The sequence below is a fragment of the Topomyia yanbarensis genome, chromosome 3 (genome assembly GCF_030247195.1).
Source record: "Topomyia yanbarensis strain Yona2022 chromosome 3, ASM3024719v1, whole genome shotgun sequence".
In the NCBI taxonomy this organism is placed as follows: Eukaryota; Metazoa; Arthropoda; class Insecta; order Diptera; family Culicidae; genus Topomyia; species Topomyia yanbarensis.
Window position 1 is genome coordinate 343441479 of NC_080672.1, and position 16034 is coordinate 343457512.

The 16034-nt window shown below is 38.4% G+C and overlaps 1 protein-coding gene across 13 annotated transcripts in view; it reads right to left on the minus strand.

Annotated features, from left to right (window-relative positions):
- Positions 1-12065: 12065 nt before the first annotated feature.
- LOC131690758 (collagen alpha-1(XVIII) chain) overlaps positions 12066-16034 on the minus strand; it is a 1092580-nt gene continuing 1088611 nt past the window's right edge. For all 13 annotated transcript variants that reach the window (XM_058976747.1, XM_058976742.1, XM_058976748.1 and 10 more), the window contains 2 exons: positions 15611-15835; positions 12066-14629 (listed from right to left, as the gene is read on the minus strand). In XM_058976747.1, the coding sequence (XP_058832730.1) occupies positions 14566-14629; positions 15611-15835 (289 nt within the window). In that variant the 3' untranslated portion in view covers positions 12066-14565. The remainder of the gene's footprint in view (positions 14630-15610; positions 15836-16034) is intronic.

Sequence of the window (16034 nt, forward strand, 5' to 3'; positions counted from 1 at the left end):
ATGTAGTAGTGTGGGTGTAATGCTGTTTTTAGCCCCAGTGAAAATAATATAATCCTCGCAGCCAACTACACTGAGTAAAAAATAGGTAGAGTTAATATAGTTTCTATTCTGCTGTGATTATTATTGTCACGCTTATAATAAAATCTCACATTGCGCGCGTCCGAAAGGCGCATCAAATATAGCCGCAGTTGCTCCGCAAGCCGATTTCAGTGGAGTCACTAACCAATAAGACAGTCGAACATAAGCGAACTATAGGAGTGATAAGCAGTCTCTATTACAAATAAATGTAGAGGGTATTCTCTTGCTTTGCTTGTTTATTTTTCTCCCTCCTATGTGCTTTTCGAAAGCTCCAAGGAAAAAGCTTCCTATAAATTTGTATAGGCGGTTGTCACGCGCCTATCTGAATTGAGCTTTCATATAATCGCATATCGAGCGATTATCCTGCAAGACACAATATGCATTTTCCAGCATATACTTCTCGACAAACATATGATTACGGCTTAAAAGCCAACTGTCAAATTTCTCTTTGAACGGAAATTCCGGACAAACCGTTACTCGCCAATCGCAGATGTTAGTAGTAAAGAAAAGAGAAAAGTTTTCTCGTTCATTGACTGCTATGAACTGTGTTTAGCCAGTACCGGTTCGTCCGGAATTTTCATTTTGACAGTTAGCTTTCAAGCCGTAATCATATGTTTGTCGAGATTTCTAGTAAGCATTCAATGAGTGGTGAGACCGAATATGTCCAATGCGTAAAATTTACAGCGGAAGAAACGAGAGGCAGATAGAAAAGTATGCTATCGATGCATAAATAAGGTTCTGCGAGTACACACGTACACACAGAAAAAAATGTTGATAAAAATGAGAGATGTTCATTCTTAGCAAAACACAATCAAACATACAGGGTGTTTGGTTCATGGTTAAGAGCCTCCCCGATTAGAAATGTACAGTAACAAATTCAAGATTTTCACTGTGCCAGTATAGTAATTTTACAATAATTTACGGTAAGTTCTAGTGTTATGCTACAATATACTTTAACGTTTTTACAGTAAATTTCAATGTAAAATAGACTTTTACCGTAAAAAGGGGGGTGGTTATGTATCTTAACATTAAAAAATCGATTTTTCTCCATGCATTTTTTTCACGAAAACAGTAAAATTTAATGTGAATTTACTGTATCAGTTTTTTGCCGAACAGTAAAATTTATTATTACGTGAAATTTTATCGTAAATCTATTGCGAGAACTCTGCATCGAACAATGTCAATACAGTAATTATTGTATTACTAATTGTTTTATTTTTTTTATTCATTTCATTTATTTGATAGGCACAAATGCGTTAGCTTGGCGGTGCCAAATTCTTTTGTTTTTACATTTTGGATATTTTAAAACTAGGAGGTTACGATGTTGAAATATTTTTTTTTATAAAAGAGAAAAATTTTACAGCTATCTTAAGACTAGAAATAAGATTTTATATACAAGAGAGGGGGCAAACAATTTTTTTTATGAAAATTTTAAAACAAGGAATTCAATAGTAATAGTTTTTTTTAGGAAATATTTACAGTTATCTTAAAACTAACAATATAGTTTGGTACACAAAAGGGGTAACAAATATTTATGAAAAATTTCACCGGCGTTTTAAAACTAGGGATACAATTCTATTTACAAGATGGGGGACAATAGTTTTAACAAAGAGGTAAAATTACAACTATCTTAAAACTAGGAATACGGAATACAAATTTGATTTTTTATCGGAGACTTATGCTTGGTCAAGATATTCAGAGGGGGGCTGTAGAAGCAGTTGTATCAAGGACAGGGGAGAGAAGGCGTAGATGGTGACCGGGAGAGAAGAGCAAAACTTGCAACTTTCGGGCAAACGGGAGATCAGCGAAACCAATTAGCGCCTCAGTCTAGTAGGTCGGATTGGCGGATGGTATTCTTCGGACCCGCGGGGAATCCTTCAAAAGTCATCGGACCTCGAGTCGCTCTCGGTTCAGTTTCCGTAGTGGTAAGGGCGATGGCGGTTACATAATGGCAGTCTGGAGCTGATCGGTTCCACACGGAAGGAGGAAACTTCTAAAAACGAGAAATAAAAAGAGAGGGGCTAAATTGGGATATTTATCGTTTTTATGAAAGTATAAATAAGGGATATATAGGGGAAATCACGATTTGCCAGCATATCTCGGACTGGGACATTGGGTGGTCTACCTCGGGCCCGAAGGGAATCCTTTAACTGAGACCTGGCGTCCAAATACCCGGCGCATACCCAGACAACGTGCTCGATGTCGTGATAGCCCTCGTCACAAGCGCACAGACTACTCTCCGCAAGCCCAATACGTCGCAAATGTGCATCCACGGTGTAGTGATTGGACATAAGTCGGGACATTACACGAATAAAATCCCGACCCACATCCATCCCCCCGAACCAAGACTTCGTTGATACCTTTGGGATAATGGAATGTAGCCATCGTCCAAGTTCACCATTGCTCCACGAGGTTTGCCAACTGTTGAGTGTCCTCTGACGACAAATACTAAAAAATTCGTTGAAGCAGATTGGTCTTTCGTATATGTCACCATTTAATGCACCAACCTTTGCTAATGAGTCGGCCTTTTCATTGCCAGGGATAAAGCAATGAGAGGGGACCCACACAAAGGTAATCTGATAAGATTTTTCAGATAACGTACACAAGGACTCCCGTATCTTCCCCAGAAAATACGGGAATTGCTTTTTAGGCTTCACCACACGAAGAGCCTCGATAGAGCTGAGGCTGTCCGAAATGATGATTTAGTGATCTGTGGGCAGAGTGTCGATGATCCCAAGGGTGTACTGAATTGCAGCTAACTCTGCGACGTAAACTGAAGTAGGATCATTGAGCTTGAATGAAGCGGTGATAGTATTATTGAAGATACCGAAGCCAGTGGACCCATCGAGATTTGATCCGTCAGTGTAAAACATTTTGTCGCAGTCGAATTCTCGTAATTTATTATAAAATATATTGGGGATCACTTGCTGGCGTATATGATCCGGTATTCCACGAATCTCTTCCTTCATGGATGTGTCGAAGAATACAGTAGAATCAGAAGTATATTGGAAACGAACACGGTTGGGAGTATATGAAGAAGGATTAATGCTCTGTGCCATGTAGTCGAAGTACAAGGACATAAATCGGGTTTGAGAATTAAGCTCGACGAGCCTCTCGAAGTTTTCAATCACTAACGGGTTCAGAATGTCGCATCGGATGAGCAATCGATATGAGAGTTCCCAAAATCGATTTTTTAGCGGAAGAACGCCCGCCAGCACGTCGAGACTCATCGTATGGGTCGAGTGAATGCAACCCAAGGCAATGCGCAAGCAACGATACTGGATTCTCTCCAGTTTGATGAAGTGTATGTTCGCAGCGGAGCGGAAACAGAAACACCCGTACTCCATCACCGACAATATCGTTGTTTGGTATAACCTGATCAGGTCTCCTGGGTGGGCACACCACCATGTTCCAGTTATTGTCCGGAGAAAATTGATCCTTTGTTGGCATCTCTGTTTCAGATACCTAATGTGACATCCCCAGGTACCTTTACAGTCGAACCAGACCCCGAGATATTTAAATGTGAAGACCTGATTGATCGTTACACCCATTAATAAAAGCTGGAGTTGCGCCGGCTCACGATTTCTAGAAAAAAAACAACCAACTCAGTTTTCTCCGTGGAGAACTCGATACCCAGCTGAAGAGCCCAAGCAGACAAATTGTCCAAGGTATCTTGTAATGGTCCTTGCAAGTCGGCAGCTTTGGGCCCTGTAACAGAGACCACCCCGTCGCCTGCAAGTTGCCTTAGCGTGCATGAATTGGCAAGACAATCGTCAATGTCATTCACGTAAAAATTGTAGAACAGGGGACTTAGACATGAGCCCTGGGGAAGACCCATGTAGCTAAATCGCGATGTTGTTAAATCGCCATGCGAAAAGTGCATGTGCTTTTCAGACAACAGGTTTAGCAAAAAGTTATTTAAAATTGGTGAAAGACCATGCTGGTGCAGCTTCTCTGAAAGGATGTTGATAGAAACTGAGTCAAAAGTCCGCTTAATATCCAAGAAGACTGATGCCATCTGCTCTTTGTTAGCATAGGCCATTTGGATTTCTGTACAAAGCAACGCAAGGCAATCGTTCGTCTCTTTGCCTTTGCGGAAGCCAAATTGTGTATCTGACAGTAAGCCATTTGCTTCAACCCAATTGTCGAGGCGAAACAAGATCATTTTCTCGAACAACTTCCGAATACAGGATAGCATTGCAATCGGCCGATACAAGTTGTGGTCGGAGGCTGGTTTTCCTGGTTTTTGGATGGCGATGACTTTCACTTGCCTCCAGTCATGAGGGACAATGTTACCCTCAAGAAACTTGTTAAATAAATTCAACAAGCGCCTTTTTGCAGTGTCAGGCAGATTCTTCAGCAAGTTGAATTTGATTCTATCTAACCCTGGGGCGTTATTGTTGCATGACAAGAGAGCAAGTGAGAACTCCACCATCGAAAAAGGTGTTTCGTTCGCAGTATCGTAAGGAGACGCGGCGCGGCACGTTTTCTGTACCGGGACAGAGTCCGGACAGATCTTCTTGGCGAAAGCGAATATCCAACGGTTTGAATATTCCACGTTCTCGTTGGTGCTGTTTCGGTTACACATACGTCGAGCCGTACTCTAAAGAGTGCATCGCTGTTTCTCTCGTTAACCCGTCGACGAACCGGCGCCAATAACTGCGTTTTTTGGTTTTCATTAGACTCTTCATTCGCCTTTCTAACAACGCGTACTGTTGATAGCTAGCGGGTAACCCGTCTTCCCGGAAGGCCTTATATGCAGTGGACTTTTCCGCGTACAGCTCTGAGCACTCTTTATCCCATAACAGGGTGGGAGACCGTCCATGGGTATTCGCGCTGGGTACTGGTTTAGTCTGAGCTTGATTCGGACTGTCGAGAATCAATTTCAATGCCTGGTGTTGAAGGGAGGTTAATTCGGTTGAAAGAATAGCACTTTTTGATCCCCTAAAGTACTCCTCCATAAGGGTTTTCTCGATCCAGACGAATTATATTAGTCGTGGAAGTTGAGATTTATATCGGAAGTTAACCAAGTTTCACATAATGCGAAAGCATCACATTTTAAACTATTTAGTAAAAATTTAAAGGAATCGATTTTCGGGAGGATACTTCTGCTGTTGCACTGTAGAACAGTGATCGAATCGGTGACCTCGTTCGATGACTTAGCCATCGAAGGATACGATCGCTGCAAGGAGGGGCCATTTAGTAGTCAACTGCTTCAAAAATGTTTGCACTATAGGGAGAAAACGTATCAGAAGGCTTTCAAGAGGATCAGTAACATTGAAAGCTGCGAAAATTAGTGGACTTAATTTTCGCAGCTTTCAATGTTACTGATCCTCTGTCAGAAAATTTCATTAGTCCGCTACTGGACTGAGTATCTGTTTGAAATAAGGGGACACTTTTGGTGTCCCTGGAAGTGGTGGATACTCCTTGTTAGAATTAAAATTTCCAAGTCCTGGAGCAAATTGCCTCGGCTTTAGTGCGTCACTTCCGTTGGATTTATTGATTGTAGTTGGCGCACTCTGAGAGGACGACACCTTGGCACCCTTACGAGGCAATCTAGGGGAGGCTAGATTTCTCCTCTTCCTGGATTCCCCTGGGTTAACCAATGATGTTCCCTCTTGTGGGTCGTCAGATTCTTGCTCAACGCCAGCCAAAAGAGCAAAGGAATTTTCGGAAGGGACAGATGGCGAAGCATTCTTTAGCATTTCTGCATAAGAGTGCCTCGAGCGATCCTTAAGGGAGCGCCTAATTTTATCCCCGCGCTGCTTGCACGCCGGGCATGCGGAGGGCCCCCGCAGTAAATTCACTTTTCAGTTTCTTCACCGCAAGCGTCATCCTCATGCTCTCCCTCGCATTTGCCACACCGTTTTTTATTGCCACAATAAGTGGCTGTGTGGCCCAGTTGCTTGCAATTGCTGCAGTTCATTACCTGCGGTACAAACAGGCGAACTGGTAGGCGAATCTTATCCAGGAGGACATAGTTGGGAAGAGCAGACCCGAAGAAAGTCACCCGAATCGAGTCTGACGGAGAATAAGTTGTCTTATCATCTTCAGTTTTTGCGGAATACAGTTGCTTGCATTCCAGAATCTTCACCTGTTGAAGTGAAGGGTCAACAGGTCTTCGCACTTCAGACCCGGTTCGGCGACGACCCCATCGATCTCCACTGCCCTACAAGGCACATACACCCTGAATTGCATCGTAAAACGCTCGCTGCGTCATCTACTGTAACGCGTATCTTATTAGCTCGAACACGTGTTATCTGAGCTACGGACGGGTAGTTAGCAGTCAGCTCCCGTGAGATTTCTAGAATATTTCTAGAATATGACAGCATCCCAAAACTTTTTAATAGTCATGCGCCACCGGGCCTTGCGTTGAATTATGCGCCCATCTAGTTTGCATCAGTGCGAGTGAGAAAACATTTTGACGTTTGTTTTTGTTTCGACCGCACTCGTGTGTATCCCATATAGCAACAACTCGATGAAATGCTATATTATCTCGCGATAGACAATACTCCCAATTTAATCGAACAAAGACAATTTTTACGTGAAGTTGAAAATATTTTCATACTTAGGCTACATAGTCTGTTACTCGGTTAGACTTCGAAAAGAGACATTTTCGCATTATTCCGCACACCGCGCTACCGGATCTCTCGGAAACCTGTAGAACTTCAGTTCTGGATAATATGTTTGAATTCGTCTGCCAGAAAATGCCTTGCACTTCATAATTACAGACGGACGTTATGGAAACCCTAATAAACAAAATTATACACGAACTTTAACCCATATAATCGAACGATTCCACATATTGTTTGGATTATACCCTGAACAGGTCGTTAGGCTCTTGGATCATAAGATGTTTATTAGGGAAGAAAGCGGTATCTCGAGAAAACAAAAAAAAAACAACACTGTAAACAATCTATTTCATGGACTTGTTGACTTTTCTCGGTGAACGGTGAACAGAAAAGTCAACAAGTCCATGAAATAAATATGTTGCGGTGACCATAAAATCTTATATTTATACTGTAAACAATCGTCATTTTACGTTTTATATCACAATACGACAACACTCCCAAGCAGCCCTTTAGTACTTTTAGTTTCCAAGCCGAACGTTTGCCAATATCACTTTCGTCCAATCACGAGCTGGTTCAGAATTGATTCATAAACAGGGGACAGAGCTGGCGGATCCTATCCTACACCGAGATAAAATAACTAACACGCAGAAAAAAGATTTGTAGGTTCAATAAAATTATGCATTAAATTCAATAAATTAAATTATTGGTCGGGAGACAATAAAATTATTTATTGAATTCAATAAAATTTATTTATTGTTTCAATAAAACAAAATTATCGTTCGCTTTTCAATAATTATTTTATTGAAATTAAAAGAAAATTATTGATACTAAAAATGTATTTATTGAAAGCAAAAATTTGTTGTTGTTCTAATAAAAAAATATTTTCAATCCAATAAGTTTGTTTGTTAAAGTGATAAACAATAAATGATTGGATTCAATAACACAAATTTTTGGTTTAAATATGCTAATTTTTTCAGCGTGAATGAATTCCATAAGAATCACTTATGATTCGGCGCCACAAGTATCTCATATGAAAATCATAAGTTTGACTTATGACTCGGAGGAAAAAATGGCCATCGAGTCACTTAGAATTTTCATAAGTCATGCAAATGAAATTTTTAAACCATCTTTATACCTTTTATGCAACTGTGCTTATGTAAATCATCATGCTTGAATATAAATTTAATAAATGAGATGTTATGAAATCCATAGATGTTATCATATGGCGCCAGTTCGAGAAAATATTAACTCAGCATATATTTCATTTCAAAACATATATTTTTTTATTTAAACGAATTAATTCACATGAATAAGGAGCACTTATCTCTAGCTTGATGTTTTGGTGAGTTTTTGAAGTCTCATAATATTTCCAATATGCTGTAAATGAATGGAAAAGAAAGTCTTGAAAGTTATAGAAAATTCAATACATTTCTTATGAAAGTAATGTAAAATATGGAGCAATGAGTTACGAAGAATATTTACTTACATTTCATTTCCCCAAATTTGAAAAAAGAACATTAAATTCAATCTACTTCCAAAAATGCCTAGTTTCCTATTTTCACTGATTTCATATGCTAAAATTATGACATTTGCACAATAATACGATTATGAACATCATTACATACGTCTATAAATTCCATAGGGCGAACTTATGAAATGCATAAGCGTCCAGTGAAATCAAAATTGTGTAGCTTCATAAGTTGCGACTTATGAAATTTTTAAGTATATTTGCGTCAGTGTAGCTCACAACGTGAGTTCGGAGTACTCCCACACTACCACACTGCAAATAATCCGCACATTAGATTCAAGTGTTTAACACTTAATTTTGCCGCAACTGTCTTGACACTTAGAACTCATGTGTCAGACACTTAATAACGCACTTCTTTAAAAACACGTTAGATCCAATAAACGGCACACTTAAGTTTCAAATGCATGACGTATTCAAATTAAGTGTGCGACAAAAAAATATTGCATGAAATTCATATCGAATTTAAGTTGGCATCAACTTGAATATTAAATCATTTCCTATATAAAAGCCATGTGCAAAAATATTAATTTTTAAATGGGAGAACATTTGTATATCAATGACAATAAAGATTATTTGGTTTGGTTAAGTATTTTTTTTATTTGAATATAAAAATATATTATAATGATATACATTCTGTAAAATAAGATAATAAAATATTATTCTTACATATACGAATTTAAAAAAATCATCATTACTTCGTCTCTTTTTGCATCCGATATAAATCATATAGCTGCAAAAAAAACAAGGAACATTCACTGAAAAAAATCCAAACGTTAATTCTATTTGCTTCAAACCGCTTAAAATTCATATGAAGAAGAAATGCTATTGTTATCTCGCGCACACATACCTTCTATGTGTCAACTGTATAAACTATGTATGCACACACATAAGTTATATGTGCATATTGTTATAGAATGGGGTTTTATGTACCTAATAGTTATGAAATGTGCATGTAAGATTAATATTTCTTATAAATACACACATTGGGTTTATGTACCAGCAAATAGTGTCTATATGCCTCCGTTAATTGCAAAAATCTATGTGTAAAATCAATAGGCATAACGTTTACTTTTTTTTGAGTGTTGATTACATTATCTGCACACACATGCTAATATATCAATTATGCAAATAAATATTTTCAAGCATTAACTTACCATCCAAAACCTTCCAATTTTGCCATGCATTGAATTAGATATTTCTGCATGTTTTTACACTTAATGTCACCGAAATTGTCAAAAACATGGTTTACATGGGCGAAACATTTACTATTTAATAAGCTTACACTTACTATTTAAATGCGATAATATACGCCCTTGCCATCGGGTGACACACTTATATTTTAATTGTTATTTTATTGAAGAGCAAAAGGAAAATATTTGAGTTTTCAGTGTGGTTTGAAAGTCAAATCTTATGAGTCGAATCTATTCGAAAACAAGTGTGCATTATTCACTGTTATGGCACAGAGAACAGACATCCATGATCGAACAAAAATATTTAAAAAACGTGTGTAAACATTTGAATTAATATACGAAAAACACTAGCGCCGCCACATCAACTTATCCCAACAATCCGTCAAATCGATTCCGGAACCGTTTCGAAATCCTGGATGGATTCAGCATAGAATCTAGCTCAAAGAAAACAACCGATTCCAACGCTATCGTTTGACGCATTTGAGCTGGAATTCATGCTGGAAATCCGAATCGGTTCCGGACTAGTTTGACTGGGTAGAGGAATAACCGCTGTCAATTCTGTCGAACTCAGCCACAACAAAACGTGACGACAGTAGCGCACCTGGTTTAGATATCCAAACTACCTTCGAAACCGTTAGAGATTTTACACAAGTTGAATGCTGAAGATGGACGTCTGTTCTCTGTGGTTATGGGCAAAACATTTATGATCTAATACGCTAACTTTTAAATTTTAATTGCGATGACACTTAATGTTGCCGCAATTGTCAAAAACTTGGATATCATGGTCAAAACATTTATGGTTTAAAACGTTGACACTTAAAATTTAAAAGTGATTACAGTCGATCGTGTCATCGAGTGGCACACTTAAGTTTTAAGTGTAATTCCCTTCAAGGACAAAAGGAAAGTTCTTGATTTCTCAGTGTGGCTCGAAACTTAAAACTTATGTGTCAAATCTCTTTGAAAAAAAGTGTAGATTATTTGCAGTGCACAGCAGATGGCGAGCTAATGTGAGGCGAGATGCCCCACTTGCCAACACTAATCGCCTCAATACATGCTGACAAATGACGAGTGAACGAAGTGCAGGCTCAGATGCAACAACCAGGCGAGTGGTTGCCTTCTTTGCTAGCCCTGCCATTCGCGTGCCTTTTGCCTGCCGTTCGTACGCGATCCGGTAGCCAGCATGTCTCTAGGCGGGGGTGGTACCGTCGAGTGGGGCATCCCACCTCCCGTAAAGTGAGAAATAATTCAACGTTGGTCTAAATCGAGGAAACGAGCATACACTGTCCGAAAACGTCAAAATTCGACGTTTAAAGAAAACGTCCTCTCATAGGTTTAGAAATGTTATTATTTATGAAAAATTGAAAATTTTTCATATTTCTGAATTTAGTACACACCTAGAAAAAATAGTGTAAATTTACGTCTCCTGACCCTGACATATACGAGCATCAAAAATGGCTTAGTTTTACGTTTGATTTTAATTTTACATGACGTTTAATTTCGTAAATCATGTAATTTTACTCCACATACAGCGTTTATTCTGAATGGTAGGAAGTGTAATTTTATGTCATTACGCATGTAAAGTATATGTTTCATGTAAAATTAAACGGAACACTATAATGTTCCGTCATTTGGTAAATTACGGTTTGTTGAATTGTGTCATGTTTGCAATTACGTCAAGGATAAAATTCAGATTTTTTTGGTGTGTAATGTGTGTAATTTAAATTATATTTTGTTTTGGAATTTCGCACTGTTCAGTTTTTGAATTTACAAATTATTTCATTGCATGATTTTTCAGTTCTGCTTAATAACATTAGTAACAGTGAGTCAAGCATGGGAAAAATCGCATCGTGAACCGATCGTTCGCGCTTCGCAAGCAAGCTTTCTTCAGTTGTGATGCATTCTGTTAGCTTCGAAAATGATACTTAGCAACCTGTCGTTACGGACACATGCGATTCAAAGCTATAACAACCAACGAAGAAGCACATCACTTGTGTTTTAATTCTTTCCTTCCCCAACGCGGATGGCTTCGTTCGCGAAGCTCTTCTCGAGCGGTTCGCGGTTTGCATTGGATTTTCGTTATACAGTTTTATTTCATTTTCATATTCGCACAATATAATTAATACTTGGAAAACCATTTTAAAACTAGCTGATAATTTTAAAAATTTGCAACAATGCACTGCTAACAAATAGGCCGCAAGGAACTTCAGTAGATAAAATTGCTAGTAGTGTATCACAAAACTACCCATAACGCGATCTATAAGCAAAAAATCCAGTGCAAAAATAGGTACTATGTTTTAATCATGCATGAAGAAACCTTTGTGAGCTTCGCGAAGCTACGTGACAAACATTCACGAGCGAAGAATTGACGCTGCTCTTAAATTTTTTAGGCTTCACTTTTTATTCGCAGTTTGCCCATCTAGTGACCTGCTCTGAAGTTATTAGACTTCTCCCTTCGTGCATTGATTATGGTTAATTAGTGAGCACAAACTTTTGACTACTTTGTGATCCACAGCTAGAAACAGTCGCGCGAGTGAACGAATTTTCCCATACCATCACTGTCAGTGACAGGGACGTTGTCTGTTTGATTGTCAATTATCAATTTTTAATGAGATTTGGATAGTTAGATGATAGTTTTTAAGAATTAATTTGCTCTTGTGATATTATCAAATGAAAAAAAAAACTTCTATCTTTCAGCAATTGGTTTAAATTTTTTTATTTACAAAAAACGATGATTCTTAATAGTTCTTCTCATTAACACTACAGAGCAGCTTCCCATTTCGCTTCTTTTTTGCTTCAAAACGACTCTTGTCATCACCGTTACACAGGATGAACAAACGAAAAAATAGTTTAAAATGAATCAATGATAAAATTCTCTCTTTAAATAACCTACCGACAAAGTTGATGCTTAAAAGAATTTTTTGTATTTTTCTTGCAATTCATACAATTAGCTTATAATTACAACTAGTTTAGTTTTTATTTTTGTATTGACTTAGGGCGATACAAAAATGACTGCTTCGTTCATTTTCACTTAACAATTTTTCCGACGTCTGATTTCAGGAAAATTAAAATTAATGGATTACGTGTTATTGTAGTTTCATTGTATATCTTGTTCCATTCGTAACTGTGGGATGATGACATTTTTATAAGTTAGCAAAGATTTGTTCAGCAACAGAAGACTGCTAAATTCTTCGGAACATATCAGCAATGAATTCATCGTACGACCTAACAGAAATGTACAATCAAACGGCAATAGGCGTATTATTGTTCGCTTTCACCATTCATTATATGATGATTTATTTTCTAGTTTGACTCGAACAAAATCTATCAATGACTAAAAAAAATGCTATGAATACTTGTCGGACTTTTGGTATGTTTTGGGGGCGCCATATGTAGCTATAATTCACAACGCTGCGTTTTCTTTGTTGTTTTGAAAATCTCAAAAGTCTGTCTGATATCTGTATTTACTAATATTCTCGCGATTACGGATTTAAATATTGAATTCTTTCCCTTTTGCGTATGTTATACGTGATCGCTTGAACGTGTTGTTTCCTTTTTGCAACAACAATACGGATTTGCGTCGCAAATAGTTTTCAGCTATTGAAAAAGGAAAGGTGTCCACGGATGAAGAAGGGTAAGGGATGTAGGACTTTGATTTAATTTTTGTTTGATTTTGCAATATTCTTAGAAGGATATACGGAGGAAAACTTTTGACTGTAACAATGAAGAATTTTTGACAGGGTCAGATACGAGAGAGAGGGTTCAATAATATCTACAGCGCGTGAACATGGAAAATGCAATCCGACTATAAGCACTCTTAATTGATTTATTATTCCTGCCTCCAATGTCGATCCAATGTTTTATTGCATTTAATATGACACATTTGTACAGTTCTTTTACCAAAGCATGCTCTCTTATTTGTGAATCATACATAATAATGCACTTTCCACAAGGTACCACCACAGAGAATTTCAATCATGCGAACAAATTAGTATAAAATACTGCTCTAATGGTCATTTTAAATATGTTTTTAGTTGGGACAATGGTCGCATTGTCAAGTATGCGGGGGATATAACTCTAGTGAAAAGCTCTTGCTAAACTTGAGGGATAACTCACTAGCAAATTAACGTCTGGGACTATGTCTAAAAGGTGAAACTCTCGACAAACATATGATTACGGCTTAAAAGCCAACGCAAAATTATCTTTGAAAGGAAATTCTGGAAAACCGTTACTGGCGCAACACAGTTCACATCAGTTAATGAAAGAGAAAACTTTTCACTTTTGTTTACTACCAACATCTGTGATTGGTGAGTAACGGTTTGTCCGGAATTTTCTTTCAAAGAGAATTTTGACAGTTGGCTTTTAAGCCGTAATCATATGTTTGTCGAGAACTAGTGTTTTGGGGAAAATAGGTAGCTCGATATTTTTGAAAGAATTCCCTCATAGTGTGGTATAACAATGCTACACAATGAGACATTGCAAGATAACGTCATATGCGTAAAAACTCGACAAAATGACAGTCCAACGAGCTTGTTTACATGGTTTTAGAATTCGAACCAAGTTTCTTGTACTAGGTAGAATCAAAAATTTTCGAAATCCATGTAAACAAGCTCTCTGAACTGTCAGAAAAGTGAGGTTATAAATTTTCATGCAATGTTCTATTGCTGTATCTAGCTGATCAGATGCCAGTTCAATCAAAATCAATAAATCCTATTCTCTGTGGTGTTCTGTGGCTTTGTTTTAGTAGGCTAAACAGATAAAAAAATGCTTTGTTCTTCGTTAAAAATCTCACGAACAAATTATCCTAACTTTTTATCCTGACAGAAGAACACACGAGAGAGCTATAAACTTGACAGTTCTGGACTATTGTACATTCTTCTAGAGTATCATGGATGGAAGGGGTCTTCAGAGCTGTTAGTGACGTTGCCAAGCGATTTTCTTTTGCATCGACGGAGGCCGAGATACACGCATTGCAAAATAAAAACAAATTTTAGTTATTTCTCAACAGAGAGTTGTCTAGTTCTTGTCTACTTTGGCAGCCATTTTTTGCTTAACGTGACGTCTGAGTGATGTTATTGTTTTTTTTTTTTATTTTGTTTCTTCAGTTTCGCTTTGTGATGCCGGGCTTTGAAGTCGGTGACACGATGGAAGGTAACTGTTGAGATTTACAAAGGAGACCGTGTACGTTCCTTTACAGCTTTTACAGCTGCAACACCTCGTTCAGATGGCGACTGTAGTCGTTTTCATTGGTGAACTCGTACATACTGTAAAAATAGGAAGAAAACATATTGAGAATGCATTAGAGATGGGTAATCCCGTCAAGAATTGTTTACTTGAGCAACAACAAAGTTTTCGAATTTTGTTTGATAGCTGGAAGAGCTAACAGATGTCAAAGACTGGTCAAAGAAGATGTTAGTAGTGTACAGGCATTTCGGTACTTTTCGAGGGTGACACTAAATCTTCAATAAATCAATACAACGCAGTGCCAAAAGTCTTACATAATTAGTTACTTTAAGTACCATAAAGTACATTAAGTACCGAAAAGATTCCAAAAAGTACGTGTCGAATTCATTGCACTTGAATTACTGAAACGATTTTAAGTACAGCACCTTCGTACTTTAAATACGCAAAATATTTTAATTACCATCAACATGTACTTTAAATACTTTAAGTACGTACACATCGATATTAATTACTTTAAGTACCTTATTTAGTACAACAGCAGAATTTTTAAATACTTTCATTATTTACTTTAATTATATTCAAAATACATTGGTATTTTCAATACGACGCACTCAAGCCAGCTAGCGCTTGCCCCTCGGGCACCCGGGTACTTACTGTAATTTAGCAATTGGATGTAATTTCCATAATTTGTCAATCGATTGGGTGGAAACAATGTTTCCTACTGTCAATTTCTGTGTATGCCGAGATAGGGATGTCAGTAGGCTCCCCAAACTCGAAAAAAGTGGGAACTAGGCTGCCATGATTCATTAACTTACAAATGAAAGTTGGCCACATTCTCATACGCTCCGAAAAAGTCGTGTGTTTGGCGTTTGACAGCGCCCGTTCGTGTCTGCTTGTGCTCAACATCCATCACAGCGTCCGGCAGATGCCAGTAAAATTCTCCTTGCTTATATTGCTCATTCCCAAGGCGGGCCCGAAATTCCACAAATCACACTTGCCCCGTGTTCGAACGTCCCCCTCCCCGCTCCATTTCGGACTGGGCGATATCGATGGCTACTCACCTACTGACGTCCCGTTTCCGCCTTCGGTCCTGGGACAGGGCCTCGACGCACAGTACCACGAACCGATTATCACAGGAATACCGCTCCTGATCGAGTAATTTATTGCCGAGCAGACTGCTCGCCAGCCCGACCTTGTCCGGTGATCCGGAATGCCAGGCATCGCAGTACGTGTCCATCGCTCGCTCACCGAGCGTACTGGAACCGTGCCACACCAGCTTCTGGGGCCTGTGGGGGTAGATTGAGAAAAAAAAGGGAAATAAAATTGTAGGTGAGTGGTGATTTTGCAATGTGCAAAAACAATGGGCCTTGTTTCGGTGGTCACTTTTTTGTCTCCCTTCGTAATGTAGAGCTTGGATTACATACAGCCGGTCGGCGAATTCTCTTGCATTCAGCTTGATGGACATTGTTCGTTTGTCTACCGTGC